Source organism: Opisthorchis viverrini (assembly GCF_000715545.1).
Source record: "Opisthorchis viverrini unplaced genomic scaffold opera_v5_73, whole genome shotgun sequence".
Classification (NCBI taxonomy): Eukaryota; Metazoa; Platyhelminthes; class Trematoda; order Opisthorchiida; family Opisthorchiidae; genus Opisthorchis; species Opisthorchis viverrini.
In genome coordinates this window covers 830,768-856,225 of record NW_008751729.1, presented here as the reverse complement: position 1 = coordinate 856,225, position 25,458 = coordinate 830,768, and the positions used below count along the sequence as shown (strand labels likewise).

At 42.7% G+C, this 25,458-nt stretch overlaps 2 protein-coding genes across 2 annotated transcripts in view; one reads left to right on the top strand and one right to left on the bottom strand.

The window, feature by feature from the left end:
• T265_04428 (hypothetical protein) overlaps positions 1–25,458 on the bottom strand; it is a gene marked incomplete at both ends in the record, with an annotated part of 97,384 nt that overhangs the window by 1,892 nt on the left and 70,034 nt on the right. Inside the window, 4 exons of the mRNA XM_009169173.1 lie at positions 3,922–4,268; positions 10,757–11,122; positions 14,455–14,756; positions 22,390–22,502. Of these exons, the coding sequence (XP_009167437.1) occupies positions 3,922–4,268; positions 10,757–11,122; positions 14,455–14,756; positions 22,390–22,502 (1,128 nt within the window). The remainder of the gene's footprint in view (positions 1–3,921; positions 4,269–10,756; positions 11,123–14,454; positions 14,757–22,389; positions 22,503–25,458) is intronic.
• Positions 2,328–25,458, top strand: T265_04429 (hypothetical protein; the record flags this gene model as incomplete). Its single annotated transcript, XM_009169174.1, has 4 exons — positions 2,328–2,411; positions 14,524–14,600; positions 22,917–22,983; positions 25,375–25,458. 4 exons carry the CDS (start codon positions 2,328–2,330, stop codon positions 25,456–25,458), a joined length of 312 nt encoding a protein of 103 aa, XP_009167438.1.

Here is a 25,458-nt window from a genome sequence, read left to right as displayed (position 1 = left end):
AGAATCGTGTGGAAGTGTATGCTAGTAAAAGTTGGTTGAAGAATGTCAGTCTCTCTCGTAGTGGAAGGGACACAAAATGTGATGCTCACAAACCGTTTTACAAGTATAGCTGTGCACTCAACAACAATTGAGCAATTTTATTTTGCATTTTCGTTTAACAGATAGGCCAACTCGTTGTACAGCCGCATTTCCTTGCAGAAAGTGAACACCTGCTCAGTAGTAGAGTTGAAGCAGAACGGAGGTGTCAGACGGGTGCGCAAAAGAAGAGCGAATGACAGACATGAGTTGGCAAGATCTGCAGGTAACCGGAAGGATCAACAAAACAGCTTGACAGAAAAGTTCTGCTCTTGACCACATGGGTTGCATGTACTGAGCAGAGTGAGACCTCAAAAACTAAACTCAAGCAGTGGACGGAAAATAGCAAATGAAGTAGGCGAACACACAACAGCAAAACGAATGAAATACTGGGCTGTGGAGCTACACACTCAGGGCAATATAAAAAAAACGTTGATCAGAATATCACTGCGAAATCAGATGAGTTAGAAATTTGCATGTGATTACACACCAACTTCTTCGGCTGTTTTCTAAACGAAGCGGGATGATTGACGGCTGACTTAGAAAATAAGAGGTCGGGTAGTCAGTGAGACTAGAGTGAAGATCATCTGGTCGAGTGAAACGAAGCAAAGACAGCATCTCAGCACACAGCAATAGGGTTAAAGTCTGTACAAGAAGAAATAACAATAAGACTTGAGCTGCGCAATATTATAATGATGCGAAAATTTTCACGGACGATTACATGGCAACATCAAAAACATGGATAGTTGTTGGGTGGAGAGTGCGAGTTCTAGATAAGGATGGGGCCACACGACTGAGGCGACCGAAGTGGGCGTTGAGCACGGCTAAACGGATATCGCATTGGGATTATGTTAGCGGATGTAACAATTCATTGTTCGGATGGACTGTTTCGTGAAAAGCGATTGACTACCACTAAGAAGATAGGTGCGGCTACAAGTGTGCTCTGTAGGCGTAGGGAGTGGACAGGATCGGAGGAATGTAGAGACCAGATAGAACAAACAGTTTAAAAGTGAAATATTCTCTACTTCAAGATGGAATCTGATAGAAAGAGTTATAACGGATACGAGTGCTACTCGGAAAACGCAGTATCACTTCTCGGTCCGGTACCACGAACAAGCAGCACACGTGTGAGGCCTTCTGTGAGTGCTTCAATGTAGTCCATGTAGTAGTATTCGCTACCGGGACTACGAGAGGGAGTGGGCATGTTCACTATGACGAGGTCTGCGTCACTAGAATGCGTACGCAACAGTTCGTTTAGGCGAGCGGCGCTATGCATTCGACGTTCCATCTTTGATCTACAAGGAGAAAAAGAGGAAGTTTAAATATGAAAAAACGGATCCGATCCTTTCGTGATTGTGGACATCATTATGATAACTAGTTGAATAGGATGCCTGTTCGTCTCACACTCTTCCATCTGCTGTTCCTCTTCGCAATAGGATGCCTGTTCGTCTCACACTCTTCCATCCGCTGCTGGGTTCCTCTTCGCCTAATCACAGAGGGGGTTTTCAGGATTTGTAGAAGTCACGATCATATCACGCGTTTGAACACAAGCAAATGTTCGGCTGACTCCACATCAAAGGGGGAATCACTGGACCCGATTTCCGCTCCTAATATAGCTTATCAACAGTGTTTGTTCTTGGTCGTACCGCAGTTTGAACTCCGGACACTGAGACGGAAGGCGAACTTGTTGCCACTACTCCACCAGCGAATTCTTGACAAATATGCATTTTCACGCCCAACGAACGTGTCGACGCTTGTGCGATGTGGTCCGTTTGCTCGATGCCTCGAACGACGACCGAGTAACCGTCCCGATTGTGTTGATCGATTGACCGGTCGACCTGTCAGAACTTCCCAGCTAGGTAGCGCCACGGGGGCTCAGAATGTGCTGGACAACTTTTGATTGGTTCAGGTGGGTGCGCGATTCACAGAATTCACGCTAATGTGCATTGGTGGACTAATGTTCACACGCTTGCCTCGCATATGAGGTGTCAAGTGTTCAAACCCCGACATATGTGCTTTCTTATAGGCAGACATCCAAAATACAGGATCAACTTTGAACGAAAGACAGGGTCTGAGGGTTTTCTATGAATGCTTAACTCTATGGTTATTGTACAAGGAAGAAAACCCCATCTAGTTTGACCAAATCTTTAGTCCAATGCAACGCAAAATTCATCAAGTGTTACGTAAATGAGCCTCGCAAAGCACACTGATGGTTTCTGTGGACAGAAAACACAAGAATTATGCTTATATGAATGAGTGTGGTTATGGACATAAGTGCGGATAAATCACCGGCCCATAGGTCATGGTCCGTTGAATTTGAGGGGAATACAAACATGGTAAGGCAGTCAGATTTGCTATTCGGAAATACCCATCAGGCTAACAAACACCCGCCTGTTGCAGGAAGGACTAAGATGAAAAATCCATTCAACTGAGGCAGAAGGACAGATTGAACTGGTAAGAGCAAATACCATATGTCAAAATATGGTTGTAATCAGATACGAGTAATGACAGGTCGGAAGTTGACATAGGAATAACAAAGTTTGCAACAAATCTATCATCTGTAAGTAGCAAAAATGTTTCCACCTAATGGGTACATGCAGTGTCTCATCCGTCCCGAAAGTAGTGGCATGGACATTAAGTATCAGTTGCATCCCATGTGGCACGTAATCTTGTCTCATGTGCTGAAGCACTGTTAAGATCAGGCATACGAATCATGTGATGGGTGCTCTAAAGCAACAAAACATGCCGCTTCGTACCCCAGAAATGTCAACAATAATCGACGCAGTGTGATTTAGAAAGGGCTTGTCAACCAGGTTTTTACGGCCTTCACTAGGCACTTAGTTCGACTTAATCGTGCGAACCCACTCAAATCGATGACAGTCTTTTGTCTTCAGTTGACACAGATTTCCAACAACAAATGGAAAAAGGAAAACATAACACTGAACACAGGATGACACAAACAACACTCCTCTTCATCTCCACTTACTCGGACGAGCCAGAAGTTCACGTTAGATGACCTATTGTTCCACTGACCTAACAGTGTTGGAGGTCTTCCATGCAGGGTTCGACCACTGGATGCCCAGGGCTGAAGCCACACTTAATTTGAGACTGTAACAGCTGCCCCGGGGCATTGTACGCTAAGAGGTTCCGTCTGTACAGCTGTGTGCGATTCGCTCGTTCATCGCCAATCCAAAAACTGGATTAGAGTTATTAAAACTATCGGCGATGCTCTAATTCCGATCCATCCCATAAGTACGATCAATTTGAGACTGTAACAGCTGCCCCGGGTCATTGTACGCTAAGAGGTTTCGTCTGTTCAGTTGTGTGCAACTCGCTCGTTCATTGCCAATCCAAAAACTGGATTAGAGTTATTGAAACTATCGGTGATGCTCTAGTTCCGATCCATCCCATCAGTACGGCTGCGCACAGATTATACGCAAAATGAGGTTAACAGAAAAGTTGAACAAACAGCCATTTCGGAGAAACACTTAGTGTCGCATGTCCGAAGCTACTGCAAATGAACGCATCCACTAAAGACTGACCATATACTGCAAGTTGGGTTTTTGTTTTACTCAAAAAGCGAACACTGCAATGCGTAGTGTCCGTTGTAGGTCTCAACAGAAAGCAGGTGGTTATGAGTCTTTATTCTTGAATTAGCGTGCGAATTTGTTTATTCTCCACGAGCTCTACTGTAGGGTTGCCGCGGTGGATGAAAGCTTTCCTAGGACCGTTTTCTGAACCTTTCAAGAAACACGAACACTCCAAATACATACACGTTGCACACAAAACTATGACATTGTATTTCATTCATAGCTGTGTAGTCATCAGATACTCAAGATGATTTACCGTTTTGGACCACCTCCTGGTGTAGTGGGCGTTACGGGTGTCTGGTTGCCCAAATTTGTTTTCGCCGTCAGAGCAGCTGCTTCAGCTACCTTCCGCGCCAGAGGGTGCGAAGGGGAGAAGGTGAACTCATTCAACTGACGATTTGGCTCCGTATTCAAAAGGCTTGAATTTTTGTCCCCTTCCGATGTTCCATTCAAAAAGCGTTCACGGGCAGAAGCTGCGGGTCCTGGACCACTAGCAAATGTCACGCTACACTGAAGCGAGTTTTTCACACCGTCTCCAGTAGTGACCTGAGATAGAAGTGGGATATTGGACAACAGTTCATCACGCAGCCGATCATTAGGAGTCTGGAATAGGTAGCATTGATGAAAATAATCAGATAAGTCTGTGGCAAGTTCAATATTAGGAAATACCTTGCAACTGTGCATGGAATCCGCGTCGGACCAACGTTCATACGCATGGTTATTTGTTGAACGAGTTCACAACGGTTGCATTTTTCTCAACGAGATGCACTGGTAATCTGATGATCAGGTAGTCCATCTTAGATTGTCAATCGTGGGATCCAGATATTGTTTTGATTTTGCATTAGATATGACTTATATAAGTAGAAATTAGCGATAGCGTGACGAAAAACCTGTGTCGTTATGCTTCCATCGACTGTGACAGACGTTGGAGGATGATACACTCAATCAGCCCATGCCTGAGATTTGAAAACGACAGTAAATCTTCGACCAGAAAATAGAGAGAGTTTTTGGTGGCATTAAATTTCCTAAAGGGTGAACTCCTTCACATTGAAGAAAAGCTTGACACCAATTAAACGATACAGCAGTTCATAGGTCTGCAGTTCTTTTCCTTATAGGGGCATTTAACGAGCCTGATATGATTGTTACTCACTATTTCTGGCATGTCCCCAAGTGATTGTTGGATGCTCTTTAGATCCACTTGTAATCGGGTTTACATACTAAGTGACAATACACCTTGCCAAAGCTTCTTGAAACTTGTAAATTAATACGAGTTTTAGTAACGTAGCCGACAGCTGAACATACATGCACAACAGATCATTGGTGTACCACTCACTGAGTGTGCAAGTCACGTTCAAATGTCTGAAGCTTTGATGAGAAATATAGCGGAGCCAAACACATGATTATTCCTTCTCACGAACCATTTTTACCGTCTGTCCTATTATGTGAAGTTATCCATATGCCCACTTTTTGTGTTGATGTTAGTAGAAATAAAAAAACTCATTTGTGGATTCGTCTGCACCCATCGTATAAAAACCCACTACCGATTATTTTATGACCGGGTCATAATATCAAGACTTTTGATTAATTAGCCATTAGAGGACAAACATACGGATAGGAACGAACAAGCCAGTTGGGCTCAAACTTATTCAACCATGAGTACTCGTCGGCCGGACACACAGACATTGATCCGGAATTACGCCTTTTGGACCGTCAGCTTGGGTAAGCCGCTCAGATCAGAACATAGTACGACTGGCTTGCTATGACCAGATAATTTGAGGGGGAATTTTGAGTTTCCATTTTTCACGACAGAAATGATACAGTGTAACTTTGCTTCCGAACGCAAATGCTATCACCCAAAGGAACACAGCCGTCGAGAAATGGATCGATCACACACTCTCAGTTTCACCTAATAGCGGCTGCAAACAAGGTAGACATTCTAAACCGTCTGCTACAAGGCGCTTCTACGTAATTCCCCAAACAGATACACATTTGAGAAGTGACCAGTCGGAGGGCAATCGGCAATATCACGCGCGACAGTGTTGAAACGAGTCAAGATGTTTCTTCGGAAGTGTTCACTGTATTCTATGTGAGCACTCCTTGGTTGAGTGAGTGGTTTGTATACGAATCATTTACGGGCAAACTGATACCCTCAATTCTTTGGCAGAAACAAGCGCTGGGACGTTATCCACGATGGAAGCTACTTGCCCCATGTTTTTGGTACTCACTGTGCCTCTGGATTAGTGACTTGGGATCGGGTTTTCAGTTTTACCTAGAAATGTAGAGGGCGCCCCTGATGCGAAAATATTTCTCGCAGCGACACAGCCAAACCCGTGCGGAATGCTGAGACTGGACGAGTTGCTAATATACAAGTACGAGTGTCTGAAATAAATAAATATAAATCGCCTCGTTGGGCATGGCGAATTGTCTGGGGGAGTTTTTCCGCAGAAAATTTCTCGATGTAAAGATTTGATAATTGTATGAATGGACAGCTGCAATCGACATAAAAAACCTGAACCAGCGGCAGATCAGGTGAAGTGGCTTCGACAAACAGACAGAGCGACTGCAGCGAATGGGAAAAACGCAAAGAAATAATCACCTAATCTAAATTCTTATCTAGTTTTACCCTAGTAATTGAATACAGTCATCATGGCGAATTACCAAATAACATCTGCAAGAACCTAAGGTGCTGGAACTCGACGATATTTAAAGGAAGTGAAGTGGCAACACGTAAGATGGCGGGGGGGGGACAGTTAAGTGGTTCATGTAGGCTACCATGTACGATGTCTTATAGAACAAAACGGCACGTGTTGTGTGAAAAACTGGCTTACGCGGAGAGAGGTAGGATGTGCTGGATGCACCCAGCAACGGTATGACAGATTTATTATTTATACAGTTGCTTCATGTCCGATGAGGAAAGAATGGTTGTACAGAAAGCGGGAGTGCACGTTGATAGACCGCAACCTAAGGCTTGAACACATACCGATACAAAAGATCATTAAAGATTCCGATGAGATAACTGTTTTGACAGGAGTCCTAGGATGCAGGAAAACCAAACAATGGCACAGCTGATTCCGGAACATAAATGGTGATCGATGCCCACTGATACTAGAGAAGTTTTTTCGCATTAAGTGACAAATCCGCAGTATTCACTGCTGGTCGTTTTCACGATTGGGAATCAGCTGAGACTGGAGATTTTCATCCGAAAGGTTGACATTATATGGAATACTAGGGCAGAGAGACAAAACCGAATACGGTCGCACACAGTGTTTAGAATCCGGATTTCCTTGACATTTCTTGTGATCAGTCAAAAAATATTAGAATCAGGAAAATTGGCGCCCAGATACTGTTACGCTGGGGCGAAGAAGGACACCGTATATTATCCATCATTTTTGTAATTCATCAAGCTGCTTTCGACCAATGCACGAACCTTGATAAAATTTTGAAGATAAGGGATTGTAACGGAGTCGCTTGAAGAGAATCCCTGATCACTGTGATTTGAAATCTATTCAATAAAACCCTGTCTATGGTCTGGCAGAAAGTCACTCTAAGGTCGACACTCAGTGTAAACAGCAATAGTTCGACCAGCATCAAACGCTGACAGCTCTGGCCTCAGGCGAACAACTGATGGTGATTTATGATTACTTCGGACGAAAAAGAAATGAACTCTAGTAACCTTGCAGCGTCTCCTCTGAGGACAGAAAACTCGACCCAGAATATGACCAGAACAAAAGTGTGCAAGAATAAGCATATCTGCTGTTAGAAGTATGATGGGCAAACAAGCAGTCAAAATAATGTGAGCAGGCAAAGGGAAATTTGTGGTGACGTCCGAGTGGGAACAAAGACATCATTTGTGCTAACAATCGGATCACAGCACATCATGGAAGCCTCATTTGGGGAAGCAGCAAAAGTTGTACGTCGTAATATAATTTGAGGAATATAACAGCCAAATGTATGATATGCATACATATAAATAAGTAAATAGATTGCAATGCTTATGAAAGGTAGTCAGCTCACTTCACGAACACCAACAGACAAAGGAAACTCCTATGAGGCAACGAAATGAACAGAAAAATAATCTACCTCTTTCCAAGAAAAATCTCGAGTCGAATTCTTCCGTGAATCCAAATAAATTGGTGCTCAACCCATCCACCGTCGTGCTGAGCAAGTCATCAAAAGGAAATCTAGCTATGAATGAATGATCCTATTGGTGTCTGCACGCAGCTTGAAGACCCATTTGAGTGTTTGAACTACCTGGGACCTATTTCCAAGCAGACACAGTTGATTAGTGGACGAAACCTACCAATACAAACAAACTCAAAAACAATAAAGCCGGTCTCTCACGTTGCGAGTATATCCATGAATTACGCTCAACAGCCTATTCTATTACCAAAGAAAAGATACTTCCTACAGCAGCGCACAGATTAGGATGCTCCAATCACCGATTTTGTGTCAGAAGAAAAGAAATTTCAGACTACTCGGAGAAAAAAAGCGGTTCAAAACGTCAAACTCTGCTTGGTAGTTGTTCGGAGGGATTGCACAAAAAAGGTCCGGTAGACATCGGTACATTTCAGCTCTTCCCTCGCTCTTGGTCTGCAACACTATGGATGTGTGGACTACTAACAACATATCAAACATGCGCTTTCATGTATGGCCACCCTTATCATAAGATCACTTACTGACCAGGTAGAACCTGTCAGGTTCAAGATGACCACTTTTCACTTCCGTGACACGTTTGATTTGTGAATCTACAGGACACATCAGTGCAAAAGACAATGTAATGTCCTCATTTGATCTTGAATCCCGCTTCCCAGTGACCCTATCAGTGAGGTAGCTGATATCAGTTACGATTCTGTTAGGCACACCAGTCTGTCACCATGATTCCACCTGGACGATAGATGTAAAATTTTCTGACTTTTCACAATCTATGTTCAATTACAATCATTTTTATGCCGCAGCATGAAGACTAGCTACCGAGTGTGGAACCTGATTCTATCGAAAGAGTTGATCCTTCTTCAAGTGCACTAAAACTATCAGTGACTAATCTTCCATTAGCCTGGTAACCCTTTGACCTTGTTTATGCTGCTCATTCACACGATGATTCTGAATCTTGGAATTACACGGATTGTGTCACTCTATGCGTTGCATATCTCACTTGTCCCGGTTTGGTTCCCGTACTGAATAACACTTAGAACTTAATGCCTATGCTCATAACTAACCGACGATCGATTTAACCTGCTTATCTGTCATTTTTTGACCCTATGTGAACTTCTTCACTGACTGCCTACAAAGTTGCCTCCACGTGACCTTTTTGTTAGTAAGCTTTTCCTCCACAATTTGTAGACCAACCGATAAATAAGTAAGTGCTGGAATGTGACCGAAACGTTAATGTGCAAGATTAGTTACGCCACAACTATGGTTATTTTTAGGCCCTAGGTAGAATTGTATGTTGCACTCAACAGCACACCTCGCTTATAAATCATCGGTCACGTTCCACACTGTGAGTATAATTTTGCAGCACTTTACAAAAATGATTGTTTTGTTGTTCGACATCCAGTGCACAGCCGGCTTGAAAAATAGCACATACCTAATAAAGACTGTGGTTTTGATACACATCTCCTTCTTTTGTACAACGCTATGCTATCAACTTTCTCCTGAGATTCAGATTTGTTTAATTCATTATTACTTACAGCCTAATTGCCTGGGATCATCTTGCATAGCCTCTCTTCCTAAAAGCCATCAAATTTCTTCTCAAATTAGTTGCCTACCGCTGAACTGAGTCTTGTAAAAGGATACTTTTGAACAGAATGAACACAAGGTTGGATGTGGATGGGCGATCATATACACGTTTGACACTGGCGGGTTTTGTGCATTGCGTCTCCTCAGAGATGGACAAAGCTGCCTTCGAGAGTCTTATTCGCGGTTGTCTACTTGAATTCCCACCAATGATCTCGTCATTGACGCTATCAACATCTAGCACGACTTCTCCCGAAATGGATATCCTTCTGCCCTACTTCTCACTGAATGTGGTATACTACAAGGAGCCATTTAGTGACCTTCCTTATATCCCACCTTTATAAAACATTTTTCAGTGCCCGCTATCCTAGTTGTTTCGAAGTGATGTCGTTCCCCGTTCCCCGTAGCCTGGTCATTAGGCCATGCGTTTGGTGTTGTCAATACACTTACTATTAATGTTAGATGATCCCTTTATAAAACATTTTTCAGTGCCCGCTATCCTAGTTGTTTCGAAGTGATGTCGTTCCCCGTTTCCCGTAGCCTGGTCATTAGGCCATGCGTTTGGTGTTGTCAATACACTTAATATTAATGTTTAGATGATCCTTTCAACGTACTACTCGTTACTAGTTTCAACATGACAATATACAGAGCATTACTTCTAACGGCTAGCCCATTCCAAATAGATGTTCCTCTAGATGTGATTTTACCGCACAAACTTTCTTGGTCCAAGCAAGTAGAAACCTTTTATTCTTTGGGATTCAATTTTCTACCTTATCTGTGGCACCGTATAATTGAAGCCGTCATCACATTCCATATTGACTGTCGTTTTTGAGTTCTGCCGTCGTTACAAGGGAAAGGCATTTTGATCACTCGATCTCTGTCATACAGATGTAGTGAACGAACCAGTCTTCCACTTCTGATGCGTCGGATCATTTTGTTGCTCGTCCAACCCCTCTGTGAAAACGGACCGTTAACCAATCTGGTGCCGCACAGTTTGTCTTGATTTGATGTTCCGTTAAAAAATACTGTGCACAAAATGCCTGATCAGGAATGACAAATGCAGCATATAACAGACCATATTCTCACAACACAGACATTCAAAAACAGTGGTTCGTACCCGGGTAAGAACAGAAATTAGAGACCTAGTTTCCGTGATCCTAAATACAGTCTTGAAGGTTATTTCCTCAGAGCACCATTTGAAATATTAAACCAGCTACATCTTGAATTCATATGACACAGAGACATCTTTGCCTGCAACAAAACTGGATGGTTTCTGGGTGCTTCGGAAACAGCCAGGTTTCAACTGGGTTGATCAGCGATGCTACGCTACACAATTTGCTTCCTCACGTTAAACCCACCTCACCAACCCCGCTCTCCGGTTGCGTTTCATTTGATGGACCGTTGCTGTCCGGTGCAATGACGACCTTCGGGATATTGGGTAGTTCATTAACAGGCCGAACAGTGGCTTCTTTGCCTGTATTGGGTAGTCGTGCGTCTTCAGGTTCGCCACCCGACAACGACTTGCGATGTTGATCCACAATTACCTGTGGATCGTAGCGGGCCGCCGTGTTGGCTAATTTCATCTGCATTAACATTTCTCGGCGTTGTTCGATGTTTGCGGTACGCTGTGCAACATAGGCCGAGATGTCAGCGGTGCTCTGGTTCGGGTGTCGAGAAATAAATGGGAAATACACGAGGAAATTAGTGAGATGTATGAGTTTACTCTGTAATGGATTGCGAATGATCAGCACCTCCGACCAACGACGAATAACTGAACTCATGAGTGAAAATATTCTTGCTGTAATGAAATGGGAAAATGCCTCCAGTGCTGCAAACGAATACACTGGTCGAACTATGTAAAGACTGTCAAGTGGGTCTGGCGAAATTCATCCGTTTTAGGGAAAAAATTCCGGTTTGTTTCAAACGACTAACTTTTGAATTATAACGCTACAACCGAAAGGCCCTCGAATCAGCTCCATACATTTTGATGCAAAGTGCGACGTCCCATCGGAATAAATTCACCACATCTGAAACAGTTTAGCGTGTGCAAATTGACCATAATTTGTTTCTAAGAAGCTCCGCAAGTGAGTCAAATATAGTCGATCTTTTCCTTGAAATCAGCCAGCTATTCTCTACCATTTGGTATCTCATTTCACTGTAATCTGTTCCATTGGCGGTCCCTAGGTTTCTTCAACAGGTGACCATCTTATATGGCAAACAAAAATGCTTGGAGTAGACAACTTAGCATATTGATCAACTGTCATTCCGTCTGCATGCGAAAGCAATCCAGTTGCAGGAGGATTGGTTGCAAGGTGATGTCGGGATTTCACACTGGATGAATGCAACCTAGTTTATCCAGGCCTTGGTTTTTTGCAAGTTTATATAATCAAACTGGTCAAGCTGCGCACACCATATAGACCACGCATATTTGGTAGTGTCTGAAAGTGAAGGGTTCCGCCCACATCAAACCGAAGTCGAGCAGAATTTGCCCACAATGCACTTTTATCATACAGCTTTGAGAGAAATTCGAGGGGGTAGTTTGAGGCAGAATAATTTACCCTACCTGTGTTGGTGTAACTCAAACGCGTATTCACAGTCATTCAAAAAATGCGTATCGTTTTACACCTAAATTGCAATCGAAGCACTACGACCGTCGTTCCGTCTTTTCTCAGGCATTCACGTGTCCACTGACGGAAAGCTGGCAATGAGATACGTTTCAGATACAGCATGTTCATCCATCCTCGTCTAGTCTTCCGCCACATTGAACAAAAAAACCCTAATCACACAGGGATGTTCATTCCACTAGTGCGTTGACGAATAAAGGGAAAATCGGATTTTGGTGCAATTTATGTTTCTTTCAACGCACTTCAAAGCGATTGTATGCAAATGTATTTTCTAGTTACTAGTCACTACGGAAAAGTTTGGCTCATTTCCGTTGAGTTAAACAGCTAGCCTTGACTGGAATTGCGGTTGGGTTACCCAAGAGCAATGCGTGATCTGAAGCGCACATGACCTAGAGATGTACCTTGGAAGAACAGGCGAAAAATTATGTAGTTTAATTTTTTAATGACACAGTAACCCTCCCAATGGTTACTCTTACAGCTGAACACTATTACTTTAAGTGTTATCGATTATGCTTTGTCATCTGCTTCCATCTCCTGAGGAGGGAAATATTTCATTTCTCAAGACGTTGAACGACACAAAGAGGCTTCTTTTGAGAATGTCTTCCGACCGATATGTATCTCGCAATATGATACAATTTGTACAAGTGAATGATGGTCGTTTGTACGTCATGTCTGGCGGACAATTTAACTAGCCAGCACTACGGATCTGCAGCAGAAGAAATAATTTCCCTAAACCTGGCGTTCATGTATTATGCGTACACTTGAATCGGTAGTCACAACAAGAAATATTGGTGTTTCTTACAACCAGAATAAGAGGGTTCAGTGTGCCAGAATTTCGCGGTTCATTTTTGCGACCCGGTATCGAGCAACCGAATTACAGAGTTTGTGAGAACGAGGCAAGAGGCCATTCAAAGAGAAACCTTGACTCGGGTGATAAGAACAAACAAGGGACTAGTGTACCTGATCTAAGATTGATTCTTCCAGAAACAAGGCATACTTAAAGTTAACTTTTGCTAAGAAGAAGCTAGTCAAGGGCGTATGAATTTGGTCACGATTCGGAAAGTGGCTCTTTATGTCTAGATTATTGGGCGACTTCAGCATGATGAGGCATTTATCTTGAACTGAGAGAACATCTATTTTCTGCCTCCAACTTCCATGCCAAGAGGACGGGTGGGTAGATTTAACCTGGAAATAGTGTGCGATTCTACGCGGCCTAAAAACCTCACTCTTGTTAAATCCGAAGGTCTCTATGAGTCTTTGCATGTGTATTAGAGTGGATAGCCCGTGCGTCTCGAAACACTTTCATATAAAGATTCCTGCCAAATGTTTCGTGATACAGGGTACACAATCGTCTGGAGTTTCTGGTTTTGAAGAATACTATACGATCTGACCAGGTGGGTCGTGCAAGATGGTACGCAGGCCCAGATAGGCACTGTTTATCCATGTCTTGGAATTATATGTGTACCAACCCCATGTGAATCGTACTTCTCTTCCAGTTCGTTTATTTGCATGAGTCCACAAAAGTCGAGGAGTCGCCACCCGAAATTGTGCCCTCGTTAGAGATACTTAGCAGTTCATATTCTTGATTATGCGAGAACTTGATATTGAGACGACTGACGTGTGTGACATGTATACTGTCTTACGTGAACACGTTAAAGGCATTGAGACATCACGACTGAGCAAACAAACCAGTCCGCGCTTAAAGCAATTCGGTTGGCTAACCAAGTGATTTACACGCAAAATAGCTTCGCTGATTGTTGTTTCCGTATACAATTTACTTCTAGTTCACGTACCATCAAGACACCATCATGTAAAAAGTAGTTAGATGGAATGTCATTCTTCAGTCAATCAATTAGTATGGTAGGAATATACAAGCCGAAGGCCAATATTATTCCCTTATCTGGAAGGAAAAAACGATAAGCCCACAGGGGCTTGCCTATTTATTACACAAAAACGCAGTCATTGGGTCACCAAGCTTGAGTGACAATCGTCGCCAGAGTTTATGCATAGTTGCGCCAGTGCTTAATAGACAGGAAACCTCGTGACCTATCAAGTGATATAGTTATGGACATTGTTAGTGGTCGGCTATGCTGATGACAATCGTTCCCAGTTGATAGCCCTATGGACGAGGGGCGCATATTTGGGAGAGTTCCCAGGTCTGAGGTCTCACCTACAAAACTGAGGAAGGCACATTCAAATCAGCCTGTGTAAGAAGCCTTCGAACTCTTTAGGGCCGCTGTTGTTCTATGAGGTATTTTCGAATTCGCCATGTTTTGAAGTGATATTTCTCGATAGTAGTGATAGGGCAGATAAAAGGTGCCCTGTACAAGTAGTGGGGGGTGCAAGCTGTTGCTTTCACTGCTATCCTTTGTGACGACAGAAAAAGATTAAGATATTCGGACTGAGAATGAGGTTCGGATTAACAGACTCACCATGGCCACAACATCCACAGTGGCGTTGATACGCAGATCGTACATAAACTTCGTCATGTCCTTCTTCAGGTTCACCGTATCATCGCCCTCACTGGCGACGACAAAAACTCGCAAATCACACTTTCGCCAAACTCGATTGCGCATAAGTAGGTACGAAGTTAGCAGGAGCAGGCCACCATCATGTACAATGCACCACACATCCACACTTCCCTCCATCTGTTCTGCCTTGCTCTTGGGGAATGAATCGATGCCTTTGGCCACAAGCATGGCCACGTCGCAAGCTTGTGCGGATTTCACGGTGGCTGCGAAGAAAAAACCAAAGAAGCAACCAGTGACGGCCAGTTTCATATGAGTCTCCAAAAAGAATCAACTCAAGAGAGTTGATTTTGCATATTTGTCACGGAGAATATATTGTCTGTAATTCATTGCTAATTTATGAGTTTCTTACTCTTCGAAACCCTTCTATTATGATGAAACCGGACACAAAGGAGCAAAACGTTAGAAAAGCGAAATCCTTGTGGTCAACACAAGATCTCATGGACATCTGAAAGAACCTAAAACCCGACTGTATTCAACATGTGTATCAGCAAAGAAAGTGCTTTCACAACCATAGGCCGCATGATTTCTGAACCTGATCAGGAAAGGTTTTGTACAAAACTCAATCATTTCTAAGCTTTAAGATACACCGATCCCCTATTTAGCGAAACAGGTTTCAAAAGAAGATGTGGAAAGTATACCATCCACACACTGTCCCTGGTCAACTCAAAGAATCAACTACAGCATATTCTCGAAGAATCCAGATAAACGAATCCGAAAAACCATCTGCGTTACTGATCCAGCCAGTATCCCCACTATCGGTCCTGCCCTCGTCGTCATAATTATCTCTTGCATTAGTATTAGTCTAAGAAATTAATATTTCCTTGTTGTGATTCAGTCGGTGTATTAGACCGACTGTTGAATCTGTCTCTGCGACTTTTCAAGACCACTTTGAAACAAGATGGATTTACAGATCCCTAAAAAGATGATACACACAAAAAGTAACCGTAACATAAGCACCAAGCTGCAGGGAACAATATTGATTCCAGAATTTGTCATATGTACACAGCTGCCTCTACAGCTGTTCGACGTAAAGGGAAATTTACTGATCCGAGTTTAAAAATGCTAACCGACGGGAAGATTTTGAATAAAAGTTAAGTGAATGGGCATTTGTCCTTGGATGGGAAAAAGGGACTTATGACTTTATTGGTCACAAGTGCGATCTTAACTAGCAATTACGATGCCCGCATTGATCCCAAAGACAATGGACTTGTTTGATAGCAACGAGACTGTATAACATATGAATAGCAAACTGTACACCCAGGAAGGAAACTGCAGTTGAAAAATATAATTACCACACGAGTTTTGAGCAACACCTTATTGAAAATCAGGACATTTCGCCCGGGAAAGAATCAGTCCAAATTGTGAGGACCTAACAGACGTAGGGCTTTCATTTTCTCACAAAGCCGCTGTTTCGGTTGTAGCTGAAAAATGTGCTTGCACATTGTTCTAAACGATACCAATACATTCCTGTTGTAGACGCCTTCTATTAGGGGGCCGGCAATAGGAGCCATGTCAGTTGGATGCAAGACTAATGAAACTGTTCACTTTGCTTAGCGTGAGAGCTTCGGAGATTCGGGAGGCATATGTTCATGCAACCCAGTCGGTTACCAATGCAACTGTACGATGTATCCGGATGTTAGCCATCGACCACTTTCAACCCTGCTATAAGGTAGAAGCGTTTTCGTGCTAGCCAGAAAGACCAAGATAAAGACTACGATAAACTTCAGTTTACGGCAAAACTGGTAATTACGGGAAGGTAACCTATGTCTATCACAGCACACATTTGGATAGTGTGACAAGAGTGTTATCCAATCAAACCTCTCTCCCTTAGTTGACCGGTGACCCAGGAACGGGAACAGCTACTACTATCATCACAATCTTCCCCCTTTAATAAACTAGGCTGTGTCGACTCGGTTATCCAAAATAGGCCTTTTTGAAGGGCGTTTCCTCCAAGAGCATTCCTCAAGGAAGCAACTAACGGAACTCTCGCTTCGAACTGAAAAGAAGACTAGGAGTTGGATCACAGCTTTGTAAGATACATAGGAAATCACCCCAGTCGGAGCAAAAGGATCAGTGAGATGTGCTACTCTTGTCTCCGAAGATGGCTCTTTTTTGAACCGAGTGCAAGGCTTACTACATAGGCAATGATCCAGAGCTGCATAGTTATCCATAGCTGTCCATTGCTATCCGTACGACAATGCATAACCTTGTTCGTTTAGTAAATCGCATAAGGGAAATCTCACATCGGTCAACCACGTGACAATCCTAACGATTCTTGCTTTACTGATCAATTTGGATGGCACTTACAAGGATATGCCTAGTGAATTCGCAATGGCTTAAACTTCACCGAACCAGAGAACAAGCTTACACGTTTGTCTCTGGAAATAACAAGCAAAGGTTCAGCGGATAAACAACAATCCAAAACAATATTGATGACCGGCTCGAAAGCTGCTAACTACTTGTGTCCACTAGGTCGAAAGTGAAATCTCATAGACAAGGTTAATGTACTGTAAATACGCACGCGAAACGTGTATAGCTTCATAACGTGCAAGCATATGAACATCCTGCGGTTCTGAGGGCAATAGTTTCACACCAATATCAGGAAGCTAAGAATGCGTTGCCACAATCGGCTGGTAAACAACCTCGCCCTTTCTTGGCAATCTTGGCATGAAGTTTATAGTGTGAATTTAGATCTCAATAACGAGCTGCCATATGTGCGGAATGCGCAGAACACCGGAACCAATCAGAAGTTGAATGTGTCGGATGCGTTTTGACTATTGCTTTCAGTCGACATATAAATATCCCAAATGAATTCGGCTCTCCGCACAAGTGGGAAAAGAGGAAATCGAATGAAAAGAGAAAAAGGTGGGATTCTGGTGAATTGGTTTATCAGAGGAGTGAGTACCTCAATAATATGTGGAGGAACACCGTGTTGGCGATGCCACGACCTCGTGGCGGTCATGATCCCAACAATTATTATCGAAATAATGAGGCTTGTTCCTGTGAATGATCATGAGGTAGGTGTACAAAACAATCTGCATGATATTTAATGCTAAGTAGGCGGGTCAATTTTCAGTGGAGATCGAACATGTTCACGCTGATGATGGTCTGTGATGCAGAGGTTATGATAACGAAGGAAGTAAGAATAAGGAAGTCAGTCTACTTTGTTACAAGAGTGTCTTGCTGGTCGAGAGAGACTGCATGTAAGTAATCGACTTTCATTTACGGAAGGAGATACGCAAGACGGGTAAACGTGAGCTCAGAATCTGTTGGCAGACGCGATTTCAATCATATTGACCTAGTACAAAGAACGGTATATACGACTTGAAATGCACTATCTACGCCAATGGTGTGTCCGGACTGAAGATCTGCGGTACGATGTATGAGTTGACCTCGGATCAACTTACAGCCGTGACGCCAATTATTCAAAGCAGCATAAGCAATCTTATGCCCGACACAAGCATTTGAAAGAGTTCAGATAGTGGCAAATGTCAACACAGGGTGCGTATACGACTCATCTTGAGATTTTGTTATGTGGAGCGAAACAGTCGTCAGAACAATCAGCTAGTGTTGGATGCCTCCACCGGACGCTTTTACCACGAGCTAAGTGGCTAGTTCGAGACCTAAGAGGTTAAAGCAGAACAGGTGACATTCACGCTTGATACTAAGCGTTGCTCGACCGTCAACTGCTTCATGATATTGGGAAGTTTACTTGAAAATTCCCTTTTAAATGGGAATTGCATTTCACGCCATTTCAAAAATCTTATTTTTATGTGAAAACAAACTGCAGTGATATATAGCAACCTCAAAAGGACTACAAACTGACCAAAAAATTACACCTGTAAAAAACAACCTGTGCCTACCGTAGGGCACCCTTTAGACTTTGAGATATAGACTAAAACCATCAGCAACCTTTCGAACAAACTGCAGATATGATGGATGGTGCCTATAACGAGAAACTGTTTACTAATTCACTGATTGTTATTTATCTAAATGTCTTCCGGCGAAAGTGAGCCTGGTCGTGGATTGGCCAAATCCAACATTTTGTCGCCGATGCCTACATGAATGTGCCTGATAGTTTAACTTCGTTTAGCAGCCCTTCGTCGACAGCAAATCTTCGGTAGTCATCTTCATCCTCCTCATCAGCTCATCTACACGCCTTGAAATCCATGTGGAGCACAAGACAACTATCTCAACGTCCATCAATCGGATTTGCAAGCAAAGCGTTTTACGAAGTCCTTTATCAGCACACGGTAAAAGTAGCATGCTGATCGCGGATAAATCACAGTGGATCAGGAGAAACATGGCAGTGCGTTCATTCGTGTTTTCAATAATTTCATTCTAAAAACGTCAATCATAAACGCCTACAACATAAGGTTGACGGAAACTCGGGGACTGCGCCTACCTTATGAGCCCCAAGAAGGGCGAAACCGGTCGTGGGCTGTCGGAGAGTTTTCAGCAACCTTGTGAGTAGTTTCCTTTATGAAAACACCCAAACCCGTTTATGGAGCAGGCTGCAACCGTTTTTCAGTGCGCCTACACCGTATCTGATACCACCGTGGTGACGGACCAAAGAGCAACGTTACTAGATGACTGTAACTTGTAAACTGATCTATACATAAAGTCTGCTGATAGAACCTTAGATATCTTAAGGCCACGAAAATATATTTCCCAGTATCGAGAAAAGTCAACGACAAACTGGCCACCTTTTTTCCTCTCATGTTTTTATCCATTAGCATTTCTCTACAGATGCCGATGGAAACCATTTGTCCACTATTTGGTACAAAACGGTCATTTCACGGTAAGATTGATACAAAACGCAATTTACAATCAAGTGCTGGGTAGTCAATCAAACAATTACTCTACGGATATCCCTTGTTAATGGATTGGCCGGAAAAAATGTGGGCAGCGTGTCGGAAAGCTCAAATTGTGAGAAAACCCATACCATCGTCGCAACCAAACTTATATGGGTGATGATTATGGAGAAATAAGACCTAATTTCAAACTGGCAAACCTATCGAAGTGGGCACAATGACCGAAATGAGGACTGTACTGGAAGACACAAATATGTTGTTGGTAGTTTTCAACCAGATAAAATGCATCCGTCCATAAATCGGAACATAGGACGTCTATGAATACGGCAACAATCACAGAAAATACAAAGATAAGAGACTTTGTCAATATCTACCGACTCATCTCTAATGGTATCACTGTAATTATATCTTGCTCCTTAAAATTACTCTGTAGTTCCCCTGTTCCAGCAAAATCGCAAATACATGTGGACAGACGTACTACTCAAGTCGATTGGTGAGAGGTCCGATTGAGTTTGACGTTATAGCGGGGTATAATCCACCGTGATAAATGTGTAGACCAAGTTTAGCTGCGTGGTCATGTTTCAGAGTTGAGTTCAGGTAAATTGGAGTTGAGGTACATGATAAGAATGAACACAGACTTGCCGTAACTGATTCACATCAAAGTCGACCTAACTTCCAGCAGGGATTTGATAGGTGTGCAATCTTTCAACCGTTTTGGCAGATCCACTCAAGGCCTTCTGCAACCCTATCACATGAGTTAGTATGCAACCTTGAATTACAAGTTGAGGTCACAACGGACGAGTTTTGTATGCTTCAAAGCTTATAATTCGGAAGTACCTGTTGTTTAGCGTGACAAGATTTCAGCAGGTCCTAACAGAAACAGTTGAATAATACGATTGAGCGGAAAGATATCCAGTTGTCCACTCCCATAGCGAACGCTCTGTGCATTTTTTCTTGTTGGAATTAGTGTAGTTGAGCCACGTCCACTAGAATGCCAACTCAAACCATACATTAACCCATTTACTACACATGAATTCATTGTTCAGTGGCTGCAGACGACTGCTACCGACTATGTTTGGGAAACGCCTGCGTTACTGAATAAGGCACGCGGCTGGATGATTGAAAGCTGAAGCGATAAAACATGAATTGGCCCAACTCAATCCTGCATTGTCGATGTCACCCTGATTGGTGATGAAACGTTGGCAATCCAACTGCCAAGCTCGGTGAACAGACCAACGATAAAACAGCGCACCCGAACCTAATAATGATCGTTCAGCTGTAGCACCATTTCTGTGCCTAACATCCACGCAACCTGAAGGAAGCACGAGGGCCGGGATACTGTCAGGTTGATCAAGCCTAGATAGTTGAAGTCAAAAGGCAGAGGTCGGGTTGGAACCACGGACCTTTCGGTCAGTAAATTCGCGCTCTAACCACTGAGCTATCTAGCTCTCACTATGGTCCATGTTGTTGAATGATCCATGAGATTACTAAGTCAATACAACCTCCGGATGACCCATCTGTAAGAGTCTGTAAGGAGATTTTTGGTGAAGCACTGAGATTCTGTACAGCTGCTTTGGTCTGAAGGAAAACTCTTACGCCTGAAGACATGACAGTAAACTTTGGAGTTGTTTAGTGACCACAGAAGTGTCGGAAACTGACTGGCCACTGATGTTGGCGAAACCAAGTTATCGATTAATAAAGGTTGTTCTGCATCACCAGAGAATTGGGTTTTGGGTAACACTAAAAAGGCATGTGTTGTACCACTCTACCTGGAAAACATCAGTGAGGAATTCGAACTTGAACGGAGCTTTTGGCGCTGGTAACATTATCGCATGATTTAGTCACTTCTGCCTGCACAATAGGCATGCACGATTTACACAGACAGTCATGTTGGAAAGACAGCTGGGACAGATGAAAACTTTTTTTTCGTTAAAAAAGTAGTCAGAAGACTCCTTCGGTTATTTCGTTCTCTCACAGAATATCTTATAGGTGTCCATTATTTTATGTTCAGATATCAATGGTGAAAACGTTTGCCATTTTATCAGCAATACACTGGTTCGAATCAGCTTTCTGAGAGAAAAAATAGAGACGTTCGGTTATTATCTATTATTTCATCATTAGTATTCCTGGTTCTTGAGTGAAAACATATTTTGGTGTGAATAGCATGAATTCTAGTCTAGACTGTTCAGCTTGAAGCTGAAGTTACAAATCCGAACCAAATAATTGGACACTGTATTACGGACAATATGGAGGGAGCTCGTAATCTAATCATCGCTGATGCTATGATTTATCGGCTTCGTATTATTTAACAAACGTTACCAATTCTACACTGGTTCACAACACCCAATGATGACATGACAGCTGATAAGAGGAAATTCAACGTTGCACGTACTTGTTGTCAACCCCACAGACTTTGAGTCGATGAATTTCAATAACGACCGACAGGACTCTTCATAAAATCAGATACCTGAATCCTATGCTGATTGATGCCCGCGGCAATCAGCATTGGTAAAAACTGTGATACCACTATATGATGTCTGTACACCGTGTTTAAAGGTAGGGAGTATCATTTCGCTGGTAATCATGTGTTTAAAGCCCAGCAAATCTGACAGTCGCTCTTTTCCTGTTTCAGATTATGCGCTGGGGAGTATCATTTCGCTGGTAATCATGTGTTTAAAGCCCAGCAAATCTGACAGTCGCTCTTTTCCTGTTTCCAGATTATGCGCTGGTGGAGATGCATTGCGTAAATGATTCAAATAATCGAGGATGATAGGCAATATTCAGTTGAAAGATATACCAGGATGAGTGACAATTCCGGATGGTAATCAACTGTGACTTGGTGGATAGCACGTGATTTGGATGACGGAAAGGTGTTAGGAGAATCAGAGCAGAGTGCTAAATGAGTAGTGAGTGGGGAGATTTGCTGGAGGCTAAAACGCACATATGCACGTTCATTTGCGCACGCGTGTTGATTTGTAGTGAACAGCTTGCCAGGAAACGGTTGAATGAATAATGGACTTACAAATAAACTGTGACAGTTTTCGGCCACCTTGTTCACAGTCCGCACGCCAATCCTCCGGAAAAGAGACCATTAAGGTGTTATGACGCAAGTTTCCTAGCCCAGCACACTGAGCCCTAAGGAGTATAGAGTGAAATATAGCTGGTGATATGAGGAAAGGAAAATAGACGCAAGAATATGGGCGAACTGATAAACAGACAGCAAATAATGTTAATTTAAGTGTCAAATAGCGAAACGGTCCAATTTGTTCAATCCACAATCCCACATTTCATCCGTTGTGATGACTAAACAGGTTACACAAATATCTATGCCTGTCCAAATGTTGACACAATGTGTCTGAGATTGCAGCGTTTCGTTTTCTTCAACCGCTTTTCCAACTTTAAGATAGGTTCGGTTCTACTGAATTGATCTCAAATGAGAAACTTGAAACAAGGCGAAACGTTACCCCAACCAAAAGTTTAAAGATGCATGTTTCGAGCTGCCGCACATCAGAAATCACTTGTTTTGTTATGTTTCTAATGACTTCTCAGAAAGCGCTTACGTAGCAGCTTGACACCTGGGGCGGGATATGCTGTGGTGAACTACGATAAACGTCACGTGAGTTGAGGACTGACATTTAAGTGATGGGATTCATATCACCGGTATTCCTGTACAATTTCTGTGCAAGATGTCCCCAGGAGAGAAAAAGTGTGCATTCTTCTATGATGCGCATTGGCCACAGAAAGCTGTTTTTGATCACACGTGACGTCCTCTTAAAACAATGTACGGTCATGTACAACTAACCCAAACAAGATTAAAACGAATGGGACAGTTGACTTGTGGGGAATAAATGGATTTGCATGCACCGAAATTCAACTGCTAGAAAGCCAAACAAGTTTGGAGACAATTTCGCATTCACCACGATATCTGTTCACGGAATCTGCACCAATTTTGTCGTAAATGGTCATCGTCAGACCGTTAGATTGTGCAAAACGTTTGATTCGAAACACCAGCAATGGTATCGCTAATGGATTCATAATGCAAACACACGCAATATGTTGTATCATCACTGATCTAAAGCATCGCAGACTAAATATGATGGGTCGGCTTCGAAAATCCACAGGTATACCACCACAGCGCTGTGAGCAGTGAGTTATGGTGCAATTATGCCACAAAAATGCGTCGGTTTATTCAGAGTGAACGCAGAAGTAACGTAAAGCGTAACGTAACGTAAAGCAGCGTAAAGCTGTCTATATCTCGTGGTATCCGTTGCTGGTCAAGCAACAAGCCATTCTCGATTACTTTTGTGCTCATATTCGTCCCTACAATGTTAAGTGAACCACAACTTCGACAGAAACAGCTTACGGGATTCCAACTAAAATGTGCTTGTGAGGGATGTCCTGTACATTACTACTGTTTTTGTCATCTTTATTCCAGAAAATCAATCCTGAGAATTTACACTCCACAGATTAAATTACACTAAATCTATCTAAGCCCAGCATGGACAGGGGTTGATTAGTCTAAAACTGCGCTTCCTTCGATTAGCAAATATCTGGGAGTCTACTTGCAATAAAAAAGTATCCTGGCCGTAGAATTCGCTGGTCAACCATGTTGTTGCTATCCCTCAAGCATTAGTTCCCAGAACTGTCGAGGTCATATTCTTCTAAAATGTAACTTTGTGCTTGGTTTTGTTGATGGGTAAAGGCTCCCGATATTTTTGATGGCATTCGGGAAGGAAAAAGCTGCTTCGTAAGTTTGTAGTTCAAGATACATGAATGGTTTGGACTTGTTTGCTAAATTCAATGAATAAACCATTCGACATGGTTATTATCAATTCAAAATTGCGTATTTCATCACTCGCGTGCAATCTGATGTCTAACCAGAGCATAAGGTGGATGAGAACATAGGAACCACTCTTATCTGATAAGTTCCAGGGACGGCGAAACCAGGGATGAGTCGTCGAAGAGTTTTTAGAAGCTTTATGAGTGGAACGCTCTGCCAGTTAACAAAGCTTTAACAGACCTTAGTTACGTACCAGTTGAGTATCTTTCTCACGGGAGACATCAGCTGAATGACTTGAGTTGGGACCGTATCTACGATAGGATAGTATTTTTCTTGACCCAACAGTGCTGCAAGTTGCTCTCTTTTTAAGACTCATTCATTCCACGAATTTTCCAGCAAGCAATAAATACGTAACCCAATTACGCACCAACTTATGAACTAACTTGAGGTTACAGTCCGGCTTTCAAGGAAATAAGATTGACGGAAAATCGGGGACTAGACCTGTCCGCTAAGCTTTCAGAAAAGCAAAATCAGTAGTGGAACGTCAGGCTTTTCGGAAATCGTATACTAACCTAAGGCTGGGCCAGAAGAAACAAAATATCACATTTTCGAAATTTAGGATCATGCACTTTTCTTGGACCGGGCAATCCAATAGTTAGAATTGCAGGCTTCTATTTCCACGACTCGGAAATGGAACCTTTGAAGTTGATCGTCGGCCACCGTCTGAACAAATGAGTTACACAAGTTATACCATTAATAAAGGATAACAAAACGTGCTGTTTTGCTGTTGCGTATAATCAGAATCATCACCTACACCATTCAGCCTACAGCATTCGAATTGCATCCATCAAGGTAGTCGTTCAATTTTACCATTCAGTCTCTTTCACAATATCGGTAACCCACATTAAAGCGGCAAACAATGAGCTGCGATCAAATTATCTCTTCGGAAGACATCTCAAACCTTAAACTCAGCTCTTCTCAAATGTTGACTTGAGAAGTTTTGAAAACAACGTGTAGTGTGTCAATGCGGTGCAACCCAGATACGTAGATGTGAGACGTCTTTTATCATCCGCCACCAAAGAATAAAATTTTTGCACAACTTGCATTAAATTATGCAGATATTTTCTCCTAAACATCTCGCCATGAATCTATGATTCTCTCACTCATTCGATCAGAGGTAGTGAGGATTCTTTTCCAGGCCTCATCATTGTACTCTATATTTTGTAGAAAAGGGCTACGCCCGTATCTAAATGCAGGACAATCGGAAAACCAAACATCTGGGAGAGAAATAACGAGTTCGTTGATAACTAG